Source organism: Nilaparvata lugens, chromosome 11, assembly GCF_014356525.2.
Source record: "Nilaparvata lugens isolate BPH chromosome 11, ASM1435652v1, whole genome shotgun sequence".
NCBI lineage: Eukaryota > Metazoa > Arthropoda > Insecta > Hemiptera > Delphacidae > Nilaparvata > Nilaparvata lugens.
Window position 1 is genome coordinate 2191331 of NC_052514.1, and position 24141 is coordinate 2215471.

Genomic DNA, 24141 nt, shown 5'->3' on the forward strand with positions numbered 1-24141 from the left:
GACTTTTCATTCCCCTCTAGTATTTCAACCTTGAAAACGTGAAAGCAAGTTCTTGGGCCCAATTGGAAATTGAGAATAAAAAGAAAGGATTAATTCAGAATATTCCGTTGAAAAATTATGAGAGGTTTAAAAAGCAATTTTTCGACCTTCAAAGTATCACATTATCAGATTTTGAAAACATCAACAAATTTATTTCAATGCTTTCAGCGTCTGCTTCTTTGGAATATAATCTAATATCGAGGCACTGAGCTTCGCTCGTTGAACACAATTCTCTAAAATGATCGTGTTTATATTTTACAGCTGGCTATACGTCAGCTTATGAATTTCGGGGATGCGATATTTTTATTTTCCACATAATCACTCGCTCACTTTTTACTATCCACAGACGACGAAAGTCTCAGCTGTTTCTTTTCATGTCCTTCAGCGAGTTTTCCGAGGGATGAGACCGAGGGCAATCGAATTTTCATAATATCATAAACCTACTATGTTCCAAATTTCATGAAAATCGTTAGTGCCGTTTTCGAGATTAGTTGTAACATAAATAACCAGATATAAACATGAATAACCAGATATAAAAATACAGAAATTGCTCGCTTAATATAATAGGATTTGGAAGTCAGTCCTATCAAAAACTAGAGTACTGACTAGTGAGTAGTTTATGCCTTTAAAAAAATCAGTATCTAATTTCCAGGTTTCGATTCTACTTTTCAGCTTTTGAAAGGACTTAGCTTAAATATCCCCAAGAAAAATAAGCAAATTAGAACCTTATCTATTAGATCTTGATAAATGGATGATAAATGGAAGGAGAAACGAGTCAACAAAGAAAAAATTCTCAATTCGAATACATTTTATTCAACACACCAGTATAAAAAAACAATATTATAATCAGATACCACAATGTGAACGACCATTTCAAATGAGTACATAGGATTGGATGATGTAGAAAGACAATGAAATTATTATCCACAATGTGAACAATCATTTTTAGTAGATAGAATTGGAAGAGGATTACAATATGAACACATGGAAATCAATTGTAATTACATAAATTACATCATTCTCTTTTCAGCAATAATCACATTACATCATTAGAGTATTGTGAAATGCAAATAGCGAGTTATAATGGTTATAATTTACCTCAGTTTTGGAAATGAAAACGTAGAGTTGAATCACTATAAAATTAGAGTTTGATTAATGAAATATAAAATATACAGTAGAGGAAATGCATCAAACAATTACATCATATAAATAAATAAACTTTGGAAATACAATTTGATCAATGAATAAGATGCAAGAGTTATTATTTTGATGGATGGATCTTTTTAATCGAAGAGTGATTGAACAACAATTGAATAGAATTTGAAAATGAATTTTCTATTTATCATATCCATTCTCCTATTAATTTTTATTACAAAAATTCACAGATTGTAAGAGAGAAACTGAGAATACCTTATACTTTTTCTCTCCCAAATTCAGATAACATTTAAAAAGGTCCGAAATAGTGTTCTGATTTCAATTCTTTAAAATTTAGTTCATTTCCACAAGAAAACAGCATAAACTAAGAATTTCAAATTTGAAGAATATACAAGAATAATTTAAAAGAACGTACTGAAAGAAAGTCAACAGTTTGACTTGAGAGAATTCATAAATGAAGATAATTTTTAAGTAAGCCAGTCACCATATTATAAGAACGATGGAACAGAGTAACACATTAGAAAGAAATACTTCATTTTCAGTCTCAAAAAATGTGAATACTCAATTTGTTATGGAGGGATCTGCAGTTTTTCTTGAAGATCAGTCTTGTTGAAGATCTCTGCAGCTTCTTGATGATTGATGGCTTCTCATTTTTCTTTGAAGATTGGATGATCATCTTGAAGATGGTATTCGCTATCGGTGATGAATCGGCTAACTACTCTTGATCAGTCTTCTTGGAGATGATTTCTTGATGACAGCTTCTCACATTTCTTGACGATCCGAAGATATCCTCAGAATTCTTGAAGGTCCTCTCAATGATGTTCCCCTAAATGACCCTCATCTACCTTGACTGGCACCTGATAAGGTACAGGCACTTTCTTCTCTACTTCAACTGGATAAGGTTGAGGGACGTCAACGGTAAACGGTCGATCAACTGGAACTTTAACGGGATACGCAACTGGTTTTTCAACAGTATACGGAACGGGTTTGTCAACTGGTACTGGAACTGTATACGGTCTATCAACTGGATATTCAACTGGTACAGCGTATTTCTTGATAACTTCAACGGGGTACGGTTTATCAACGTAAACCTTATACGGTTGAGGAACGTGAACTGTGTACGGTCTATCAACTGGTACATGAACGGTATACGGTACCGGTTTCAAAACGGTGTAAGGTTGGGGTACAGGGACTTTCACAGGGTATGGAATGGGTTTCTCTACGTGGACTGTGTAGGGTTTGGGTATATGCACGGTGTAAGGTCTATCTACAGGGTATGGAATCTTTTTTTCAACCGTTACAGGGTAGGGTACCGGGATTTCCTTAGTAATTGAGATGGTTTTATGTTCTGAAACTTGTTCTCCAACTGCATACCCTCCAAAACCCCCAGATTGTTGGTAAAAACCACCCCCATAAAGTCCATCCTCGAATAAACCACGTTTAAACTGAGTTTTATCGTCGTTTACCATAGTTTTCCCAACATATTGTCCATGAAAACTAGTACCATACTGTCCTCCGTCAACTAGACCACGTTTAAACTGAGATTTATCGTCGTTTACCACGGTTTTCTCACCATATTGTCCATGAAAACTAGTACCATACTGTCCTTCGTCAACTAAACCACGCTTAAACTGAGTTTTATCGTCCCCTCCCACAGTTTTCTCACTCTTTTCTACCTCACTGTTTGTACCCCCAACAATATCCAACTTCAAACCTGAACTTTTGTCGTTTCCACCTTCTTTTTTATCACTTTTCCGCCCCCCAATGTTCGTACCCTCCACAAAAATCAACCCCAAAACTGAGAGAAACACAAGTACTAACTTCATGTTGATCTGTACAAGCTCTACACTCAACTGATGCCTTCCATAGATCTATCTCCGTTTTTATACTTTTCAAAAAGTGGGAGATACAATCTACTAAACTCCATTCCAATCTGGAAGAAACTATAATAAAGAACATAGGTACCATCTATTGAGAGATCCACTTTAATCTGTCAGTAGTCCCCATAAATTACACCAATTATACCCCATTAAACCAATGCTGACAGGGTAAAGTGTCTGAATATTTATTTGAAGTTGACAGTACTCCCAACTGAAAATAATCAGCTGTTTACTTTTAACAAACACTGACATTCCAAAGAGAATTGCACTGTCACAAATTAGAGCATCTTCTAGCATGTAATGCATGTTACACAATGGAAATTAGTGTAGAATTATAGTGAGGTCCACGTTTTAATGGCAGTGGAGAGAGATAGGAGAAAAGCGTTGTTGTTTCACTGCCTTGTCACCTCCTTCTATGAAGGATATCTGATGTAATATTGACTGAAAGTTTTGTGAAGTGAACAATAATTACAAGACTAACCTATTTGTGGACTATGTGTAACCATATCTAAATTTGGGAGAGGAATATCACAAGGTTACCTTATTTTTTATTCTCTCCCTACCATTTTTATAATGTACTTATTGTAATAAATAATAAAATATTGACTGTTCATTCCTGTTGAAAATGATCAATTATATTCTATTTTTAAACTCTTCAATAATGCATTTTATAGATTAAAAATTCTCTTGATTTCTACATTGTTGAAAAAAGGACTGGCAACTTTGCGAAGCTGGAAAAGGATAACGCTATCTGCTTTGTCGAATGATAGACAAGGATAGCAACACCAATGTTAATCAAATACTGCCATTATAACGTGGACCTCACTATAGGCCTAGTAGTTGACCAGTATAGCGTGATTAAGGGAGTGAATCAGTCTTGTGCAACTTAAAATGTGTGCATTGCTTACTGGAGCTTGCAGCATGCAATTTTGTGGGTTTGAATTTGTGACAAAAATATGGAGTGGCTGCAGTAGTCTAGATTAATTTGGTCACGGACTTGAAAAGATGCGGGCTTAGTTTAAGTGAAAGTTATTTTTCGACATAATATGAGCAAAAATATAATACAATAATCGATGCTCATCAATTTGAATACATTAAGCAGTGATAGAATAGTTGATAGAAAATGAAGCTTCAAGATTCCAAAGTACCAAAAGAAACAATGTAGATTTGAATAAGGAGAGAATCGAAGAAAGGGTGAAAAGAAGGAAGGAGAAGAAGAAGAAGAAGAAGAAGAAGAAGAAGAAGAAGAAGGAGGAGGAGGAGGAGGAGGAGGAGGAGGAGGGTATCAAGATGAGAGCTTATAGCATAACATGAAAAATTTATTATTGTACATCATATTTAGCCTTCGCGGATGGATATGCATGATATTTTTTCGCAAGAAATATCATTTTGATGATTATTTTGTTCAGACATTAAGGCTACAATTGATATTTTGATCAAGTGTGATTGACTACAACATAAATTAGTGTTAATGTTGATTTATTCAAAATTGTATTTATTATGATTTAAATTCTAATGTGTATTACTTCCATGCAAAGATGAATTCGAATTTGAATTTTATACAAGGAAGTAATGAAATACTCTGATCAAAAATGTTCAGAATTGTTCCAAAGTGGAATGAAAGCACAATTTTGTCTATTATTTTATTGAAATGCTTATAAGACAACGTGGTATTGGAGAAAGGAACATAGACTTGGCATGAATCTATAGTGAGTTCCACGTTATAATGGCAGTGGAGGAAGATAGGAGAACAATGTTGCCGATCCTCTGTCTTGTCAATGCCTTCTATACCTTATTTAAGAAACTATATTTTTCAATATTTTCCTAATGAATTTCCATAATTAAGATAAGATATTTTGTTAGTTAATTATTGAATAATGGATTTATTGCCAAACACAAGAAATATTTTTACAAACAAAATAGTCATTAAATTTAATACTTTTTGGCGTGACTAGATAAAGAAAACTTGAGCTCCAGCCACGAGTTCTAAAAATAAGAAATACTTTTTTTGATCTAATAACAGCAGTACAAATGATACAATTTTGTGATATTAATGATATTAATTCTACATTGTTAAAAGACGATCTGGCAACAGAGAAAAGCAAGAAAGAGATAACGCTATGTGCTTTGTTGAATGATGGACAAGGATAGCAGTACTATTGGTAATCAAACACTGCTATTATAACGTGGACCTCCCTAAAGCTAGAAGTAGCCCAGGAAAGTATGAATATTTATTTTTGAGTCTCTAATCGATTCTTCTCATTAACTACGTCAACTATATTATTGTGGATACATGATTCAGAATCAATTGACGAAGTATTCAAGGCTCAGAACTCATTCAATTGAGAGTTTATTCGTCATAAAAGATGTTTCAACAGATGGTTTTAGGATTAATGTAATCTAAACAATCAATATTCAGTCAATATTGAAGTGTATATGACGCTAAAACGCTGTAAAACATTTTGTTCATTAGTTTTATTGTTAACAAAGCTTGTTAGTTTCCATATGATTCTGTTTTTTAGGTTTAATATTCCACTGTTAGAATGTACTCCATAGCATTAGTACTGGTTTTAACAATTTTAAAGAACGCTGGGTAAGTTACTAACTGAAACAAAAATGAATAATATAAATAGTGCCACTCAACAAAGCGGATAACCTTAACTCTATCTTGCTTTGCTCTGTTGCCAGATCGTCTTTTAACAATGTAGAATTGATAACCAATTGAAAAAATATTTCATCTTAATTATGAAATTGATGAAAAATATAATTTTTTGCTTAATAAAATATAATTGATCATTTTAAACAAGAATGAACAGTTAATATTACATCAATAAACCTGTATCAGCTACCGTCTATAGAATGCATTGACAAGACATTGACAAGGATCGGCAACGTTGTTCTCCTATCTTCCTCCACTGTCATTATAACGTGTATAACTATAGTCATAGCTATTATGATTAATTTCATAATCCTATTGATGAATCAGAAGATTTAGCTGAATCTATGAAGGAGAGAATTGGCTTATACACGTGCGATAAAGAAAATTCAAGAATGACGCATCATCACGTCTCAACTGATTAACTTTAAATTTTGCACGTAGATTTTCAATTTACCGTTGATGGTTTCAGGTGTATTTTTACAATATTTCAGTAGGTCAAGTTTTCTATTGGACCCTTGCTGAGCATTATATTTTTCATTCAGCAATACACAAACCCAATTTATTAAAATGATTGGGGAAGGACCAATAGGCACAGCCCAAAACTGTTCCTTCCCCGAAATTTCTATTCATACACTAAGGGCTTGTTTCCGAGCTCGGGATTTAGCTAGGTTCCACACTTTAAACAGCTGGAGTCAGAAAATTGGCTTTCCGAAACGGGGCTTGGTCGCAGATTCTATGTTAATCATTATTTTCTCATTTCAATAATTGGAAACGTTCATCCTTGACGAAATGAAACACTACTAAATAATTCAAAATTGCTGTAACTCTACACTATTTTCTCTTCATTTTAGTTTGTGTTCAATTTTCTAGTTTTTCGAAACTTAATTTCAACGTGGACTGCGACTACGCCCCGTTTAGGAAAGCCAATTTTCTGACTCCAGCTGTTTAAAGTCTAGAACTTAGCTAAATCCCGAGCTCGGAAGCCGGCCCTTAGTCAAGAAGTAGGTTATGTTCCATTTACTTTTGTATCTAGCCCAATTTCCAGTGCAAACCTCACTTGGAGTCAACTAATTTTTTATTATATTGAAGCATACAGTATTTGAATCTTGCCGCATTGTAATCGATGATGATAATTGATAAATGAATGAATAGATAAATTTATGGATGTATTTATGAATAGATAATAATGAATGAATTTTGCAGAAATTCAGCAAACGCTTGCAGTTTACTTCCGGGTGGAGTGCCCAAATGTTTCCCGGATGCAGTCGACTATGAAACGGAAGCCAGTGATAGCAAATTGAAAGAAATCAAATATCGATTGGACAAAAAACACATTTTCGGATATGACACCAATAAGGGAAGGAGAGATGTCAGACTTGGAAAGTACTGGGAGAAGTCTATCGGGAAGAAATCAGATGTTGTTCAGTGAGTCCTTATTAGATTTCAATATTACAGTATTCTATTAAGATGAATACAAACAAATACATCCTAACAAAATGTATTGATCATATCACAAGTATATTATCAATCTATCCATGGCTTACTTCAGATAAAGGCTGGAGCACACAACTTGGCAACGTCGCAGTCAAGCTCAGCTTCAGGCCGAGCAAATTCACTTGGGTAGACTCCCGATTAACTACCAGCTTTACGCTCTTTATCAAATCTCTATACTGAGAAATGCAATTCAATGATGGTAAAAAAATATATAATATTAACTGATAGACTAATTTTAACTTAAGCTCTAGGAGTTTCAAATATAATGCCTAGCTTGGCAATATATTTCACTGTACTTACTTTCTGTGTCTGCATTTCCTACGAGTAATTTTAACGATCAAATGTATTAATTCAATAATAGATGAAAGTATTGGATAGTACCTTCTAAATGTAAAATAAAAATATGAAAGTCGAATATTGTCTTCTTTTTAAGAAACTTCTGAATTTAATGCATTCGCTTTTTGTGCACCTATAACTAACTATACACTGTAATGATAATCGATAGTTCAATAATATCTATCAAAGGGAATATATTATTCTACTACCATTTAGTTCTTGTTCGTGATAATATCCATCAATTTATATTAAAACACATCATCAAGTACCCTACCCTTTATTATTATTTTTCCTTTTAAAACAAGACCTGTTTCAACTCGTCTTTCTTTATTTTAGGGGAAATGGCTTCAGATGAGTTGGAACTCGTGTTTTGGAAGAAAAAAATACAAAAGAGTACGGTATTGAAGATTTATATCATGTTTTAATAATTTCAAAGTAGCCTTATAAAGAGAAGTGATAATTCATATTAATAATGAATTAATAGGTTATTGAATGAATAAATTGCTGGAATAATGATAATTCATTCAACTTTGTGCATTAACTCAATTATATCTAGGCATAATAGTATACAAAAAAATCACAGAATTGATATCCAATAGCAATAGTTTAATCTATCTTTACATATTATCTCTGTGGGTTTATAATCACATTATTGACATAAATCAAATACTTACTATCCCTACTAACAAATGCGAATGATTTCACAATATACAATAATACAAATGATTCTACAAAATACAATTTTTCTAATGGTGTAATGAATCTATGCATATCAAATAAAGCAAAGTCGGCCTGAACCACACGTTGCCATATTGAACATGCTCCGGCCTTCTATTTATAGTAGGCTGTGATCTATCGCGATGGATGATTATATTTTTGTCATAGTCATTCAATCTCAGCTGTTTTCCATGCATGAAATTATTTGCAAAACAAATAAACATATGATTCTCATTACAGCATAGTCTACTGTGATGAAACAATATGTTTTCTTCACAGTCGAGTATGTTTCCTAGTTCCGAAATAGGAACATCAAAACTGCTACAAAAAACCACCTTCAGCGCTTCAGGTGGAAGTTTTGTTAACTTCCACAAAATACCTGATTCGTAATTTGTAAACTAGGTTATGTTTATGGAATGCATGTAGTAACGTCAGCACAAGCAGGTAATGTTTTCTATTTCTCAATTATCTTTCTTAATACTATTATGACAAAAAACAGTGTACGTTACTTGCACGTGAATATCTTTTGCAGTGCTCCTATAAAATTCTAGTCTCGGCTAATGCCTTGACTAGAAACATCGTTCTCGCCTGCAAAAGGCCCCTTTCCATCCTTGTTACATAATATACTATTCTGAGTTACAATAAAACTGATGCAGATTATTCACTTACCTCCAATCTATTTTACTCACATTATTTATTATCTCTAAAGGTGCGTACAGATTTACGCGCCGCGAACATGAGCAATTCACTTTTAATCAGCTGATGCCAAGCTTTTTATAACTGTATCCTACCGTTTCTGTAAAAATACAGATATAATCAGCTGATTGAAAGCTCATGTTCGCTGCGCATATATCTGTAGGCCCCTTAATATTTTTTTTCGATTTCATCAATATTTCTCCTCTTCCCTGTCGAAAGGTGTGCGAAAGATGTGAGTGATAACGCATATCTACCTTCCTACAACACTTACATGTACGATTATTACCGTGATGCTGATCGCCAGGTGAAGGGTGAATCCCCTGTTACAACTCTATTTCTCATAACCAAAAAAGAAGTTTGGGATTGTGAAAATACTGATAAGGTAAGTCCTCAAAAGTCCTTGGATAGCTTTAAAACCTTTAAAAAAATAATTTACTTGACAAGCTGGAAACTTAACTCACTGAAATAGGCCAAGAACCATCCTCCGTAAATTTAGAATCTTTACGCAAAATGTCAAGTTTATCAGTTGAGTAGTTCAGACCCAGTTACAACTCTATTTTCTCATAACCAAAAAAGATGTTTGGAGAGTCCTTGGAAACCTTAAAAAATGCATTCACTTGACAAATGAAAACTTGACCTACTAAAATCTTGACGAATTCAAAACAGGTCTATATCCTCGGTAAATCAAGAACCAACATGCAAAATGTCAAGTTAATCAGTTGAGTAGTTGAGACGTGATGATGCGTCATTCGTGAATTTCGTACCCGTACTTGTATAAGCAGGACTTCCTAAGAAAAAATGGCTGATGTATGAACTACATACGGCGGATGTAGTGGCTGGCATTGATATTTTGAACGGGAACTAGACGAACTGAGATTTCGACAAACTGAGACGCTCTCTAACAGCTGATTAGTGATTTTTTCTTAGTAGGAATTTCTATAAGACCACCACATCACAGAATAGATACAGAATGGAAACTTGTAATCAAGCGCCTATCTAACCAATGCTTTTTACATGACCCCAATACTAAACACATCACGTGACCTTGGGAAGTTCCAATCCTGGTCTTCTGATTGGCTCGTGGCAGTGAACGAGATCAATTGATCCGGATCATTAAAGTGATCCGAACCTACCATCAATACTATTACAATGCGGCGCTTCCTAACAAGATGGCGGATTTTGGCGTCAGGGTATAGCCAAGTTTCCGTACTGTATGTATACTGTGACCACATATGGCGGCCATTTATTTTCTGGGCCCAGGTCCGGTAGTATATAATTTATTAATTCAAGCCATCTAGATTAAAAATTTAGAGTTTTAATGTTTATTTTGGTCTGACATTTTATAAAAATTGTACACGTGAAATTCTAACCTTATCTTGGGCTTGTCACTTATAAATTTGGAAGAAAAATAGCACAAGGACTACCTTATTATTTCATCTTTCAATGTTATTACATTAGTGTCATTTGCATTGTGAATAGATAATTAAATAATATAGGAGGTCCTGGTATAAGCCGATTCTCTCCTTTATTATATTATAGATAAGTGTATTGAAGAATGTAGAAATGGGAAAAATGAATAGAGAAGGAAAGATTGATTTTGAAACTTCTTTGCTGTCTCATGAGTTTACATGAGATGAAAAGTTCATAAAAAATTATTACAGTGTCTTTCTCCATTCTTTCCCCCAAACAAGTAATATAATATAATATAATTATTATATTATCCTTCAGAAACCCAAAACCTTCGTTAAGCCTAAAAGTATATTACTTATTTGGGGGAAGAGAATGAAGAAAGACACTGTACACTGTAGTAACTGTGTCATCAACCAGTTGATAGATATGATTTTACAGAAAAAAATAAATAATTCAAAATGATGTAATAATATAATTTACAGCATTTAATTTGGATTTTCGTTTAATAATCATTAGATATGATTTTATGAATCATAGTCACGTGACCATTCGTGACCAATGTATGAATCATTGTCGTTTTGATTTGGACTCAAATCTATTCAAGTGGATAGCATAATATATTATTTTTATTCATTCATAACTCTACCTCCATTGTATTATCATTCATCTCATCATCATCACCTAGGCTCAAAATACTTCTAGAAAGTCGCCTTTGTGAAATAATGAATAAATAAATAAATAGATTTGTTTAGTGACCATTCTAGTCCATCTTGATGTAATATAGTACATTTTACACTGAGTTGTGTGGGCTACCATATCAACCTATATTTAGTTGAAATGAAATTTGATTTGCTTTGAAACTTATCTCATTGCAGCAAATAAAATTCAAAAGAATAGTGACAGAGATGGTGAGTCGGGAGGCTCTTGGTTCCATCTTTTTCTTTGATGGCATAGAAGTGACCACCAATCCTCAAACTTTTCAGGAAATAGATAACAGACTTGACATGACTATTGCCAGAGAAGTCAAATATATTGATGCCGAAGATGATAATAAGGTTGTACGTTATGGTGAGTCCTTTGAAATACACCTCCTCTAATATATTTCTTTGAGATTATACTCTCAAAATCATACTCTCTTGAAAACTATCATATTTCACACAAATCTTTTTTGTGGAATCAAACGAAATTTACACAAATTTTTTATTGATACGTTACTGATTTATAGATTTAATCATCTACAGAAACATTACAGAAACACAAACATAGGTGGGTTCTTTGAAATACACTTTTTCTAATATATTTTTCAAATAGTTCTTTGAGATTATGGTGTTGAAATACACGTCAGATTCAAAAACTATCATATTTCACACAAATCTTTATTTTGGAACCAACCAAAATTTACACAAATTTTCATTGACCTGTTACTCTTTCATGGATTTATTATTTCATATAAACAGAAACACATAATAGAATCAATCAAATTAAAAATTGTACGAGCAGATTACTGTCGACTACTGTTTATTTTATGAGTGTGTTGTTGGGATGAGATTGTAAGAACGGCACTGTATTCAGATTCAGATTCCTTTATTCATGTGTTTAACAAAACATGATTCAACTTACGTTCTAGCGTTAAATAGTTATTTGTGCAACTAGTGCGCAAAGTGACAGTTTGCTGCACCGAAAGAAACGTTTACGCCCGAGCCGTAGGCGAGGGCGGAATGGTTTCTTGAGTGCAGCAGAGGAACTTTGCGCACGTATTTCACATTAAGTTTTTCCTACAGTTACCATTGAATATGAAAAGTGGGTAATTATGGGTAAAATTGCCTGAAATGCATCAAATTTTTTCTGTGTAATTTTATTATTGATCAAAACCTTAATCCTAAAATCCTAAAGTCCTCGTTGTCCTTGGTTATAATATATAATGAATAATATTAGCGCGTTGTGCTTCGTTGCACCTCTGCTCACTATAGCAGCCACAGCAGTCACTGTTACCAACTTCATTTTGATTTTGCTGCACTGTTGCTCCATATAACCTACTAAGTATTTTGCGTTACCATGTTGCAAATCTGGAGTGCAGAAAAATTTTCCCGCACTAGAGCGGAAAAGTGATTCTTTGCGTTCTGTAATCAGTGCAGCAATGGCCACTTTTCAACGTAGCTGTAGGAAATAGTATATTTCGCACCTAGAGCAGAAAATGAGATTTTCCAGCTCGAAATCGGTTTTCAAGTCCGAGGCCGTAGGCCGAGGACTAGAAAAGATGAGAGCTGGAAAAACATTTTTGCCCGTGGTGCGAACGATATTTTTCGCCACACTACAGGTATTGCTGACAAAATAAATAAAGAATACTCGTTAAGCTATCGTACCTATCTCTTGATTTTAGTGGTAGAAGATTTGCAGTCAGGATTTCAGATTCTTTTAAAATTTCACTTGGAATACCACAGTCATCTTCAAGCATTTTTGAAAATTCGGAATGCACTAATCAACAATAAATAATTGAATAAAACTGGTTGCGAAGCGAATTAGTTTGATTCGAAACTGGAACTAAAATCATGGCGACTTCAGCTTATTATGAAAGTGGACACTCGCCCGATCTAGCGGATGACTTATTAATAATAATTAGCGCGTTGTTTCCAGCCATAAGCGGCTGGAAAGAGACAACTTTCTGGCCTAGACCGGAAAAGAAACCCTTTTCTGACGTCGTCTGCAAACAAGGTCTTTCAGATCTACGTAGGGACTGGAAAACAGCTGCTTTCTGTGCAGTGTGGCGAAAAATAAATACCAGTAGCGGTAAAATGACATGGTGAATCATATTAAACTGATGAGTTCTACAATAGTATTGAGCAGGAAAAATGATGAAAATGTAAAAGTTAAGGTACTACTGTAATGATTTTCATGTAGTATCAAAGACTACCAGCGTCACATAGCTTCACCAAAACAACAAGTAAGGTCCACGTTATAATAGCAATGGAGAAACATAGCAGAACAAATTTGCCGATTTTCTGCCTTGCAACTGCCTTCTCTAGATTATACCGGTGTATCTGATGTGATATCAACTGTTCTTCCTTGTTTCCAACTGATCAATGATATATTTTATTTGTCAAGATAATATCATTCCCAATAATAAAATAATGCACTTTCATGATAGAATTTGAATATTTTGTTTACTAATTATATTTATACATTGATAAAAATGATCTGGCAACATTGCGGAGTTAGGTAAGGATGGTGTTATCAGCTTTGTCAAATGATAGACAAGGATAACAACACCAATGTAATCAAATACTGCCATTATAACGTGGACCTCACTATGGAACTATTATCGGCTTGTCTTGATAGTTAAATTTTGGTAAATTTTGTGTAGTTGAGAAGTTGATATTGTGGTAATTATTCATACAAAATAAAAACAATAAGAAATTGTCAAAAACCACAGATTTTATTGAAAGTTAGAAAGACCGGTTTCGGTTGTTACACCATTCTCTGATAAACTAAAACTAGATACAAGAGCAGCAGAATTTATACTACTAGTAGGCGAGTACTGCTATTAGTCAACGGCATGAACGCCTGCCATTGGCCCAGCTGGACAGTCTCCTCCCACTCAATTTCGTGACACCGTTCAGTGGGAGGAGACTGTCTAGCTGGGTCAATGACAGGCGTTCATGCCCTTGACCAATAGCAGTTACTCGCCTACTAGTATAATTTCTGCTGCTCTTGTATATTGTTTTAGTTTATCAGAGATTGACAATGGTGTAACAACCGAAACCAGTCTTTCTAACTTCCAATATAATCTGTTGTTCTTGACAATTTCTTAGTCTTTTCATTTAATATGAATAATTACCACAATATCAACTTCTCAACTAGGTACACAAAAATATCTCATTCTGTTATCTTACATGTACGGTTGAACCCAATGTACCGAGAATACCTCTATTCTAGGTACCTTGGTTGAACCTAGGGAAAAAATAAAGAATATAATATTATTATGTTTCAGATGGTCATCTGAAGTTTAGGAAAACATATTGGACAAATAATCATGATTCAAGGTTTGTATCAGAGATTTTGCTGTTCAATTCTCCCAAATATTAGAAAAATAATCTGTGGTTCTATAATATTGAACCTCATATAAGTGATTATTCTAGTAAATCTTGATAAGAGAGAAATGTATATTTAGAATAAACTTCCACTACCTGCTGATCTCATTCATCAAAGAATCTTAAGAGGAAAATTTCGAAACAATAAGGGCCGGATTCCGAGCTCGGATTAGGCTAAGTTCTAGACTTTAAACAGCTGGAGTAAGAGAATTGGTTTTCCAAAACAGGGCGTGGTCGCAGTTTTTATAACAGTAGTCGCAGTTTTTATAACAGTAGTCGCAGTTTTTATTTTCTCATTTCTATAATTGAAAACATTTTTCCTTGACGAAATTAAACATTTCTAAATAATTCAAAATTGCTGAAACTTTACACGATTTTCTCTTTATTTCATTTTGTGTTTAATATACTAGTTTTTTTAATTCAATTCAAACGTGTCTATGATAATGACTGCGACTACGCCCCGTTTTGGAAAGCCAATTTTCTCACTCCAGCTGTTTAGAGTCTAGAACTTAGCCAAATCCCGAGCTCGGAAGCCGGTGTAGTATGCGCAGATCGCCCGCTATGTACAGATGTACCATAGGCGAAAGCATGAGTTAGCACAGTGCAGCTAGTGAAGAGAGAGATAGTCTATGCGGAGATGGACCATCGCTTGACGTCACAGTGTCATACGTCACACGCACAGTTGACTCCCTTCTCATCAATCTCTCTCATTCTAGACTGTTGCGCGTGCATTCTCACAAATGCAATCAGCATTACTCGCTTACTAGTATAAATTCTGCTGTTCTTGTATCTAAAGTAGAAAGACGTTTCTGTTATACCGTTAAGTGTGGGGAGACTGTCTAGCTGGGCCAATGGCAGGCGTTCATGCCCTTGACCAATAGCAGTACTCGCTTACTAGTATAAATTCTGCTGTTCTTGTATCTAAAGTAGAAAGACGTTTCTGTTATACCGTTAAGTGGGGGGAGACTGTCTAGCTGGGCCAATGGCAGGCGTTCATGCCCTTGACCAATAGCAGTACTCGCTTAGTAGTATAAATTCTGCTGCTCTTGTATCTAAAGTTAGAAAGACGTTTCTGTTATACCGTTAAGTGGGAGGAGACTGTCTGGCTGGGCCAATGGCAGGCGTTCATTCCTTGACCAATAGCAGTACTCGCTTACTAGTATAAATTCTGCTGTTCTTGTATCTAAAGTTAGAAAGACGTTTCTGTTATACCGTTAAGTGGGGGGAGACTGTCTAGCTGGGCCAATGGCAGGCGTTCATGCCCTTGACCAATAGCAGTACTCGCTTACTAGTATAAATTCTGCTGCTCTTGTATCTAAAGTTAGAAAGACGTTTCTGTTATACCGTTAAGTGGGAGGAGACTGTCTGGCTGGGCCAATGGCAGGCGTTCATGCCCTTGACCAATAGCAGTAATCGCCTACCAGTATAAATTCTGCTGCTCTTGTATTTAGTTTTAGTTCATCAGAGATTGGCAATGGTGTAACAACCGGAACCGGTCTTTCTAACTTTCAATAAAATCTGTGGCTTGTGACAATTTCTTAGTGTTATATTTTTAATATGAATAATTACCTCAATATCAACTTCTCAACTACACAAAAAATTTATCATTATTTTATCTATCATGTATGGTTGAACCTAGAGAAAAAATAGAGAATATAGATTTTCCTGTTTCAGATGGTCATTTAAAGTTTGGGAAAACATATTGGACTAATAATCATGATTCAAGGTATGTATTAAACGTATTACTGTTCAATGTTTCTAAGACCCAGTTGCAAAAAAGCATGTTAAATTTTAACTGTGCATTTGAAACATTCCAATACTGAATTCTTCGCATAGTTCAACCATAGAGAAACAATAGCATAAGTAGATATCCCATGGTATAGGGCGTTTATGTCGCAACTTTTACTGTTATCCCAAGCCGATTACTGTCGATTATTGTCGATGTTTACTGTTTTGACCGGGTAAGAGTGTATGAACGGCACAATATGAGAGACTACCAGCGTCATAAAGCTTCACGGGAAAGAACTACGTGGGCTATCGGCTTGAGATAACAGTAAAAGTTGCGACATAAACGCCCTATGCCATGGGATATCTACTTATGCTATTGCTTCTCTATGGTTCAACTTGGAAATTTGTTCAATGATCAATTTTTTATGTAATGATCATATCATTACTTAATTTCTGTTTCAATCAATTGCAGTGTATTCAAACCAGTCGATGGAGTATATGAAGAAGCAATCAACGAACAAGATTTTCATCAAGACGTGTCAAATCCGTTGATCGAACAAAAGAATTACTTCGATTTCTCCAATCCGCAAGGAACAGGTCTCGAGGATTTACATCGGCCTTATGGTCAGATTGGATGCAGTCAAAACCAAGCGAGGTGAGTCTTCTTCCACACTCAATCTTCTTCTTCTTCTTCTTCTTCTTCTTCTTCTTCTTCTTCCTCTTCTTCTTCTTCTTCTTCTTCTCTTCTTCTTCTTCTTCTTCTCTTCTTCTCTTCTTCTTCTTCTTCTTCTTCTTCTTCTTCTTCTTCTCTTCTTATCTTCTTCTCTTCTTCTTCTTCTTTTTCTTCTTCTTCTTCTTCTTCTTCTTCCTCTTCTCTCTTCTTCTTCTTCTTCTTTTTCTTCTTCTTCTTCTTCTTCTTCTTCCTCTTCTTTCTTCTTCTTCTTCTTCTTCTCCCTCTTCTCACCATCCTGTCTTTTTCTACTTCTTCTCTTTCTTCTATCTCAATTTTTCCTTTCCCTCATGTCCCCTTCTCCTTTCCTTTCCTCCTTTCCTCTCCTCCTTTCCTTTTCTTCTTTTCCTTTCTCCTTCCTTCTTTTCTTCTTCTTTACCTTTTCCTCCCCTCATGTACCCTTCTTCTTGCTATTCCTCTCCTCTACTCTACTTCTTCTTAACCTTTCGTCAACTTCTTTTCTATCCACTTCTTCTTCTCCTCCTCCTCATCCATTCTTTTTCTACGTCTCCCACTTCTTCTACTACTTCTTCTTCCTCTTCTCCACCATCTTTCACTCTTCTTCCCTTCTTCCTTCTTCTTCCTCCTTCTCATTCTCGTTTCAACTCCTTCTTCTTCTCCACCTCTTCCTCCTCCTCACGTCCTCTTATTCTTTCCTTCCTCTTCTCCTTCTCATCTCACTCTTTCTCTCCCTTCTTCTTTTCCTTGTTATTCATCTTTTCTCTCTTCTCCGATTTCTACTTCTTCTCCTTCTTCTTCTCCTTTTCCTTCTCACTTTTCGTAATTTGATGTGTATAATTTAATCGTAAACCTTATTCTTCTCCTTCCATTTGTCATTTGTCGTTCTTTAATTAATGTGGAGTATCATATTATAATAATGGAATTAATGAAAAAATAATTTATTGTAGATGCACGATTCAGGATGACGATAAGAGGCTGTACAAACTGGACTACCTTCTGCCACACTGGGCAGAGAGGAAATTTGGCAAAGGAGGTTATAGGCAGCACAAAATTCATCCATACGAATTCACCGATAACTTTATCGTCACAAAACACGAAATTTGGTCTTGCATAATGCTGCACGTGAGTTAAATGATTGTAATAATCAATTCACATCGAATTCCTCCAGTCAGATTCACTTCTTAATTAAAATTATCATAACAAAATATAGATTTAATATATTTTTATACAGATTTCTCAAATTATAATTTAACCAACATCAAAATCCTTTAGTCAGATGCACTTTTGACTAACGGTTGGACTGATTTAGGTTCAGTCTCCGAGCTCGGGATTTAGCTAAGTTTTAGCATAGAGAAACAATAGCATAAGTAGATATCCCATGGTATAGGATGTTCATGTCGCAACTTTTACTGTTATCCCAAGCTGATAGTCCGCGTAGTTCCGTCCTGTGAAGCTTTATGACGCTGGTAGTCTCTCATATAGTGCCGTTCATACACTCTTACCCAGTCAAAACAGTAAACATCGACAATTATAATTGACAGTATAAGTATTTGTACACAATGTAAATGAATAAATAAATGTAGACAGTAATCGGCTTGAGATAACAGTAAAAGTTGCGACATAAACGCCCTATACCATGGGATATCTACTTACGCTATTGTTTCTCTATGGTTTTAGACTTTAAACAGCTGAAGTCAGAAAACTTGCTTCCAGAAACGGGGCGTAGTCGCAGTTGTATGATAATGTTGATCTCACTGAAGCCAATGAAAGTCAAAGACTAGAGTAGTTAGAATAATGAATTGATCATTCAATTAGAATTATATTATGCATTCTCATTTATTATTGATATAAGTTACAAGTTTCTAATCTATATTAGAACTCTCTTAAGTTATAAATAAAATATTAATTTTTATTGCTAAAGTCTTCCAGTGAAGCCTACAGTTCTAATCTAATAATTCTTCTACTTTAAATTCTTTCGCTACACAAGAAATAAGAGAACAAAACTAATGGTTAGTCCTAGTGACTAGTTTTAATGGAAGTAATAAAAAAAAAAGTTATAAATAAGGGCCAAACCACACAAAGCTTTTTCCAGGCGTTTAGAGACGTGTCGGCAGAGCAGGAAGATCTCCGATTTGCTAATTATTGGATTGACGTTCAGGAGTCAGTTAATAATCAGTCAATCGAAGAGCTTTCTGCCCTGATGTCTCGTCTGTTAACGCCTGAAGAAACGCTTTGTTTGGATTGGCCCTTGAAATAGTTTCTAAAAATTTATCACTTGAATGCATGAAACATCAGTGCTTCAGGGCCACGCCACATGAGGTGTTTACAGACGTTTTTGCACTAGCGGGAGATGAGTCGGCAGAGAAGGAGTCTCTCCGATCGGCTGATTTGTTTGGCGTTCGGGAATCAGCTGATTATCAGCCAATAGGAGAGCTTCCTGCACTTTAGTTCAGCTTTTTTAGTTTAGTTTAATATATTTCATCTGGTGACCTCCTGTGGAAGGGGTGTAAGGATTTAAACTGCAGACTGCTAACTCGTCTGAAAAAGCTTCGTCCAGCTTGGCCTTTAGAATAGTTTCTATCAATCTCTTACTGGAATCATAGAGTAAAGTATAGATTTTTTATTTAATCTATGCTTAAGGGCCGGTTTCCGAGCTCGGGATTCAGCTAAGTTCTAGACTTTAAACAGTTGGAGTCAGAAAATTAGCTTTTCAAAACGGGGCTTAGTCGCAGTTTTTATAACAGTAGTCCCAGTAATTCTCTCATTTCTATAATTGGAAACGTTTTTCCTTGAAGAAATTAGACATCTCTAAATAATTCAAAATAGCTGAAACTTTACACTATTTTCTCTTTATTTTTTTTTTTTTTTGTTTAATGTTCTAGTTTTTTTGTAATTTAATTCAAACGTGTCTTTGACAATGGCCCATATGAATAAAACGAAAGCAAATGCTCATGAGCAGGAACATGGAGCATAAGGTTTTGCTCATGAGCAAAAGGTAGAAGCATAAGCATTTGCTCATTTTTATATGAATAAGCTTTACATTATACTCTTACCTTATGCTCCTGAACTCTGGAGCAAATGCTCACGTATTTTAAAGATTTTTCATCAGCTGATTCGCTTTTGTATCCTTAATTTGTATTTATAACTCACGGAAGCGCTAAATATGCAAACAGGGGGCACCGCTTGTGTTTGCGTCGTTTGCTCTGTTTTCTATTTATGAATACAGTTTTAGGTTAGTTGAGTTTAGAATTTTGAAATAATAGCGTGAAAAAATGTCATCTCTATAATAATCTTCAGCATATTCTTATATTATCAAAAGCCTTCTTATAATCGTCTACACTCTCATATTCTTAAATGCCTATTTCCTATTTTGTGATGGCTATCTTTATAACAGGTATCTTTTGTATTTATTCTTTTGTAGGAATAATGGTGATATATATCATGGTTGAATCTAAAAAGAGTTTTATAGTTCTACACTATTGGTTGTGATAGTTTCTGGTATAGTTTCCTCTTCCTCATACGAATTAGTTGAGCCATTTAACTATGAGCAAAAGGTGATAAGCTGCTCTAGACTAGACTCACCTTTTTTGATGCATTTGCTTCAAAAGTTGAGCAAACGCTCCAGTTTATTCATACAATTTTGAGCGAAAGCTTTTACTTTTGAGCAAATGCTCAAACTATTTTTTTGATGAGCATGAGCAAAAAGGTTTTGCTCACGTTTATTCATAGAAAATGAAGCAAATGCTCCATATTTTAGAAGTATAAGCAAATGCTCAACTTTATTCATATGCCTAATGTCTATGACTACGACACGTTTCGGAAAGCCGAAATTACTGTTTAAATTCTGGAACTTAGCCTAATCCCGAGCTCGGAAACCGGCCCTAAATGTATTGAAAGTGCTTTATTCTTGTTTAATACACAGAGTGGAGAGAAATTTGAAAGGCAGGTAGTCGAATACATTGGAACAAAATCTGTGAGAACTATAGATTGTTTCAATGGGAATAAAGTATGGCAATACAATATTGGAGATAGACAGAGAGGTGTGGCGGTGAGAGCTATTTTCTATAACACTGAGGAGGAACATTATCAGCGAAAAATCTACGGTAAATATGGTTTAATTATGAAATATTAAATTACATGTTGAAAAATACAGTAAGTAATAGAATGCGAAAATTTTCAAAAAATGAAGTTCAGTATAATCTCAGTTTTTCTTTTTTTTTAGTGTAATCTGTATTGAAAACAATAATATTATTGTAATTCACTTATAAATGGGTTGTCATCAATACAACAAGACTCACCTATTTAGGACTATGTGTAACCTTATCTTAATTAGGGAGAGGAATAGCACAAGGTTACCTTATTTTTCCGCTCCCTATCATTTTGATAATGTACTTATTGTATGAATGAATAAATACATCTGAATATTATCTTTGTAATATGAAGAACTACAATGATCATCATCAATCTTTGTTGCGGCTCTGATCAAAAGTGAATTTGAGTGAACTGTGATAATCTGACATCTACCGGGACATCATTGAACTAAATCTGGAGACTCATGCTGCCTTCTTTCGTCTCGACCAATCAGGTTGCGTTAAAAGTGGGAGTGTATCACAACAAAACGTCAGCTTGCCTGTGATTAGTCGACGATCTATGACGCAGCAGTGAATGGAAGTTGAAGTATAGTGAGGTCCACGTTATAATGGCTGTGGAGAAAGATAGCCAGCTTTGCCGATCCTCTGCCTTGTCACAGCCTTCTATAGAGGATACCAGTATATCTGATGTAAAGTATTCATGTTCTGAATGAACAATTATATTCGTTCATCAAGAAAATATTTTCTTTCAATGCTAAAAAAATGAATTTCTATGATTGATATAAGTTATTTTGTTGATAGATCATAATATTTACATTTAAAAAAAAGTATGTGGCAATGTTGCTGAGCTAGAAAAGGGTAGCGCTATCTGCTTTGTCGAATGATGGACAAGGATAGCAAAACATTGCAGGATAGCATTCTTAGTTTTTCTCTCCCGATCTGTGCTACATTGTAAAAGAATAGATAAATAAAGAATGAAACCAATGTTAATCAAATACTGCCATTATAACGTGAACATCACTATAGAAGAAAGAGGCTTCAATGGAAGGAATTTGAAAGATATGTTCTGGAAGAGAACCTTAGTACCGGCTGCACAAAAGCCGGTTAAATTTTAACCGTGATTAATTCCAAGAGAACCAATCAGAGAAGCCGTCTTTTCAAGAATGCCTTCTCCGATTGGTTCTAGTGGAGCTAATCACGGTTAAAATTCAACCGGCTTTCCTGCAACCAGGCCTTAGTCACTTAAACTTGTTGGTTACGGTTGATGAACCTTGGATAATGAACAATATCATAGAGAAACGATAGCGTAAGTAGATATCCCATGGTATAGGGCGTTTATGTCACAACTTTTACTGTTATCCCTAGCCGATAGTTCACGTAGTTCTTTTTTATGCAGCTGTGTGACGCAGGTAGTCTCTCAAATTGTGCCGTTCCTACACTATCACCCCAACAAAACAGTAAACATTGACAATAATCGACAGTAATCGGCTTGAGATAACAGTAAAAGTTGCGAAATAAATTCTCTATACCATGGAGAATCTATCTACTTATGCTATCGTTTCTCTATGACAATATTCTGTACCTATATAAAGCTGCGTTTACACCAAAGTTATTTACATAAGCTATCAGACTGAACGGAACTTGACAAACACATATGTTTGCCATCATTTATGTTTGTTACACATATGTTGTCATTGTATGCTGTTCATCATGTGTATGATAAGTTCCGTTCAATCTAATAGAATCTATAAGGACGGAGAAATAATCATTTTGTGAATAACTTTGGTGTAAACGCAGCTCGATATCTCATACTTACAATGCTTGTACTTGAAATATTTCTATTTATTTTGAACAGCTGGTACCTTGAAGCTTGACGAAATTGTGGAGGAGGAAAAACCAAAGAAGAAAAAGAGTTTCTGGAGATTAATTTGCAATTTGTTCTCCAGTGAAGAAGATATGCCTGAAGATCAGTACAAACTGTGAGTATCACCACAGAGAAAAGATAGCTGATACAGATATCCCATATGGCATCGGTCGATTATGTTCCAAATTCCAAGCCGATTCTCTGTTAACTCAAAAGGGCTATTGTCAAGTATTACTGTTTTGTTGGAAGAACGACTCAGTATGAGAGACTACCAGCACAGAATGAAGATATTGTTCAATTTTAAAGATGACTACAATTCTAAAGATGAATTTTAATTCTAAAGATACCGTAAAAATACCTATTCGGATAAGAATTTTGAATGAATCGAGTAATTCATTCGCTCTCTCAATCATCTATCCATTTCCTTTTTTGCAGGAGATTCGATGAAAATGATGATAGTTATATATTTAATAGACCGAGATCATGAGGCATGAACATTGTTCTTCAAATCTAATAAATATGGTAAAGTTAATTTATCAGTTTAGCACATCATACACTTAATTTAAAATGCTTTCTCTAGGATTGGATTATCTCTTCATACTTTATAATTTGTCATTATTACCTGACTTTGAATAAACGAATAAACAGAAATATATTTGTTGAAATAAAATACGATGCAATGGTTTCTTGTTTTCATTTCGAATCCCAAATCAATTTCTGAATTTGAAGGTCATCTTTTCGAATAGATTCTTATATTCCTCAAACTCATGGAGAATCAAATGATCGCAATGAGAGAGTTACAGTTAGGGATAGGTCTAAAGACGTTTGAGTATGACTCTTCAAGAATTAGACCCGGTTGCACAAAAGCCTGTTAAATTTTAGTCATGATCAAATGGTACGAGAACCAATTAGAAAAAGCGTTTTCGAGGAGAAGGCTTCTCTAATTGGCTTTAGTGGCTTCTAATCATGATTCAAATTTAGCAGGCTTTTGTGCAACCGGGTCTCAGAAATCCATTCAATTTCGTGCATCGTTCAATGTACTTATAAAGGAATTTATGTTCTGTTCTCATTTTTTCTCCACTGACATCACATAACATGGACCTCAATAATAAATATCGGGACACCGAGCTTCGCTCGTTGTTTTTATTTATTGATAAACACATAACACAATTCTCTTATATGATCGTGTTTATATTTTACAGCTGGCTATACGTCAGCTCATGAATTTCGGGGATGCGATATTTTGATTTTCCACAGAATCACTCGCTCACTTTTTACTATCCACAGACGAAG

At 34.8% G+C, this 24141-nt stretch overlaps 2 protein-coding genes across 5 annotated transcripts; one reads left to right on the plus strand and one right to left on the minus strand.

The window, feature by feature from the left end:
- Positions 1 to 1642: 1642 nt before the first annotated feature.
- Positions 1643 to 3036, minus strand: LOC111063558. The gene has a single exon (XM_022351248.2). The coding sequence runs from the start codon at positions 3018 to 3020 to the stop codon at positions 2007 to 2009; it is 1014 nt and encodes a 337-aa protein (XP_022206940.2). The 5' UTR covers positions 3021 to 3036; the 3' UTR covers positions 1643 to 2006.
- A 2497-nt stretch (positions 3037 to 5533) lies between these two features.
- On the plus strand, positions 5534 to 23532 carry LOC111061137. 4 transcript variants are annotated; one of them, XM_039437392.1, is made up of 10 exons: positions 5534 to 5667; positions 6937 to 7158; positions 9196 to 9358; positions 11262 to 11454; positions 16149 to 16200; positions 16675 to 16857; positions 17841 to 18015; positions 20816 to 20996; positions 22840 to 22963; positions 23284 to 23532. In XM_039437392.1, the coding sequence occupies exons 1-10, from the start codon at positions 5618 to 5620 to the stop codon at positions 23333 to 23335; spliced, it is 1395 nt and encodes a 464-aa protein (XP_039293326.1). In that variant the 5' UTR covers positions 5534 to 5617; the 3' UTR covers positions 23336 to 23532. The 4 variants fall into 4 exon arrangements, with proteins under 4 accessions (XP_039293326.1, XP_039293327.1, XP_039293329.1 ...); XM_039437393.1 differs by lacking the exon at positions 16149 to 16200 and adding an exon at positions 14375 to 14426 and having other exon boundaries at positions 23284 to 23519; XM_039437395.1 differs by having other exon boundaries at positions 11370 to 11454; positions 23284 to 23519.
- The last annotated feature ends 609 nt before the right edge of the window (positions 23533 to 24141 follow it).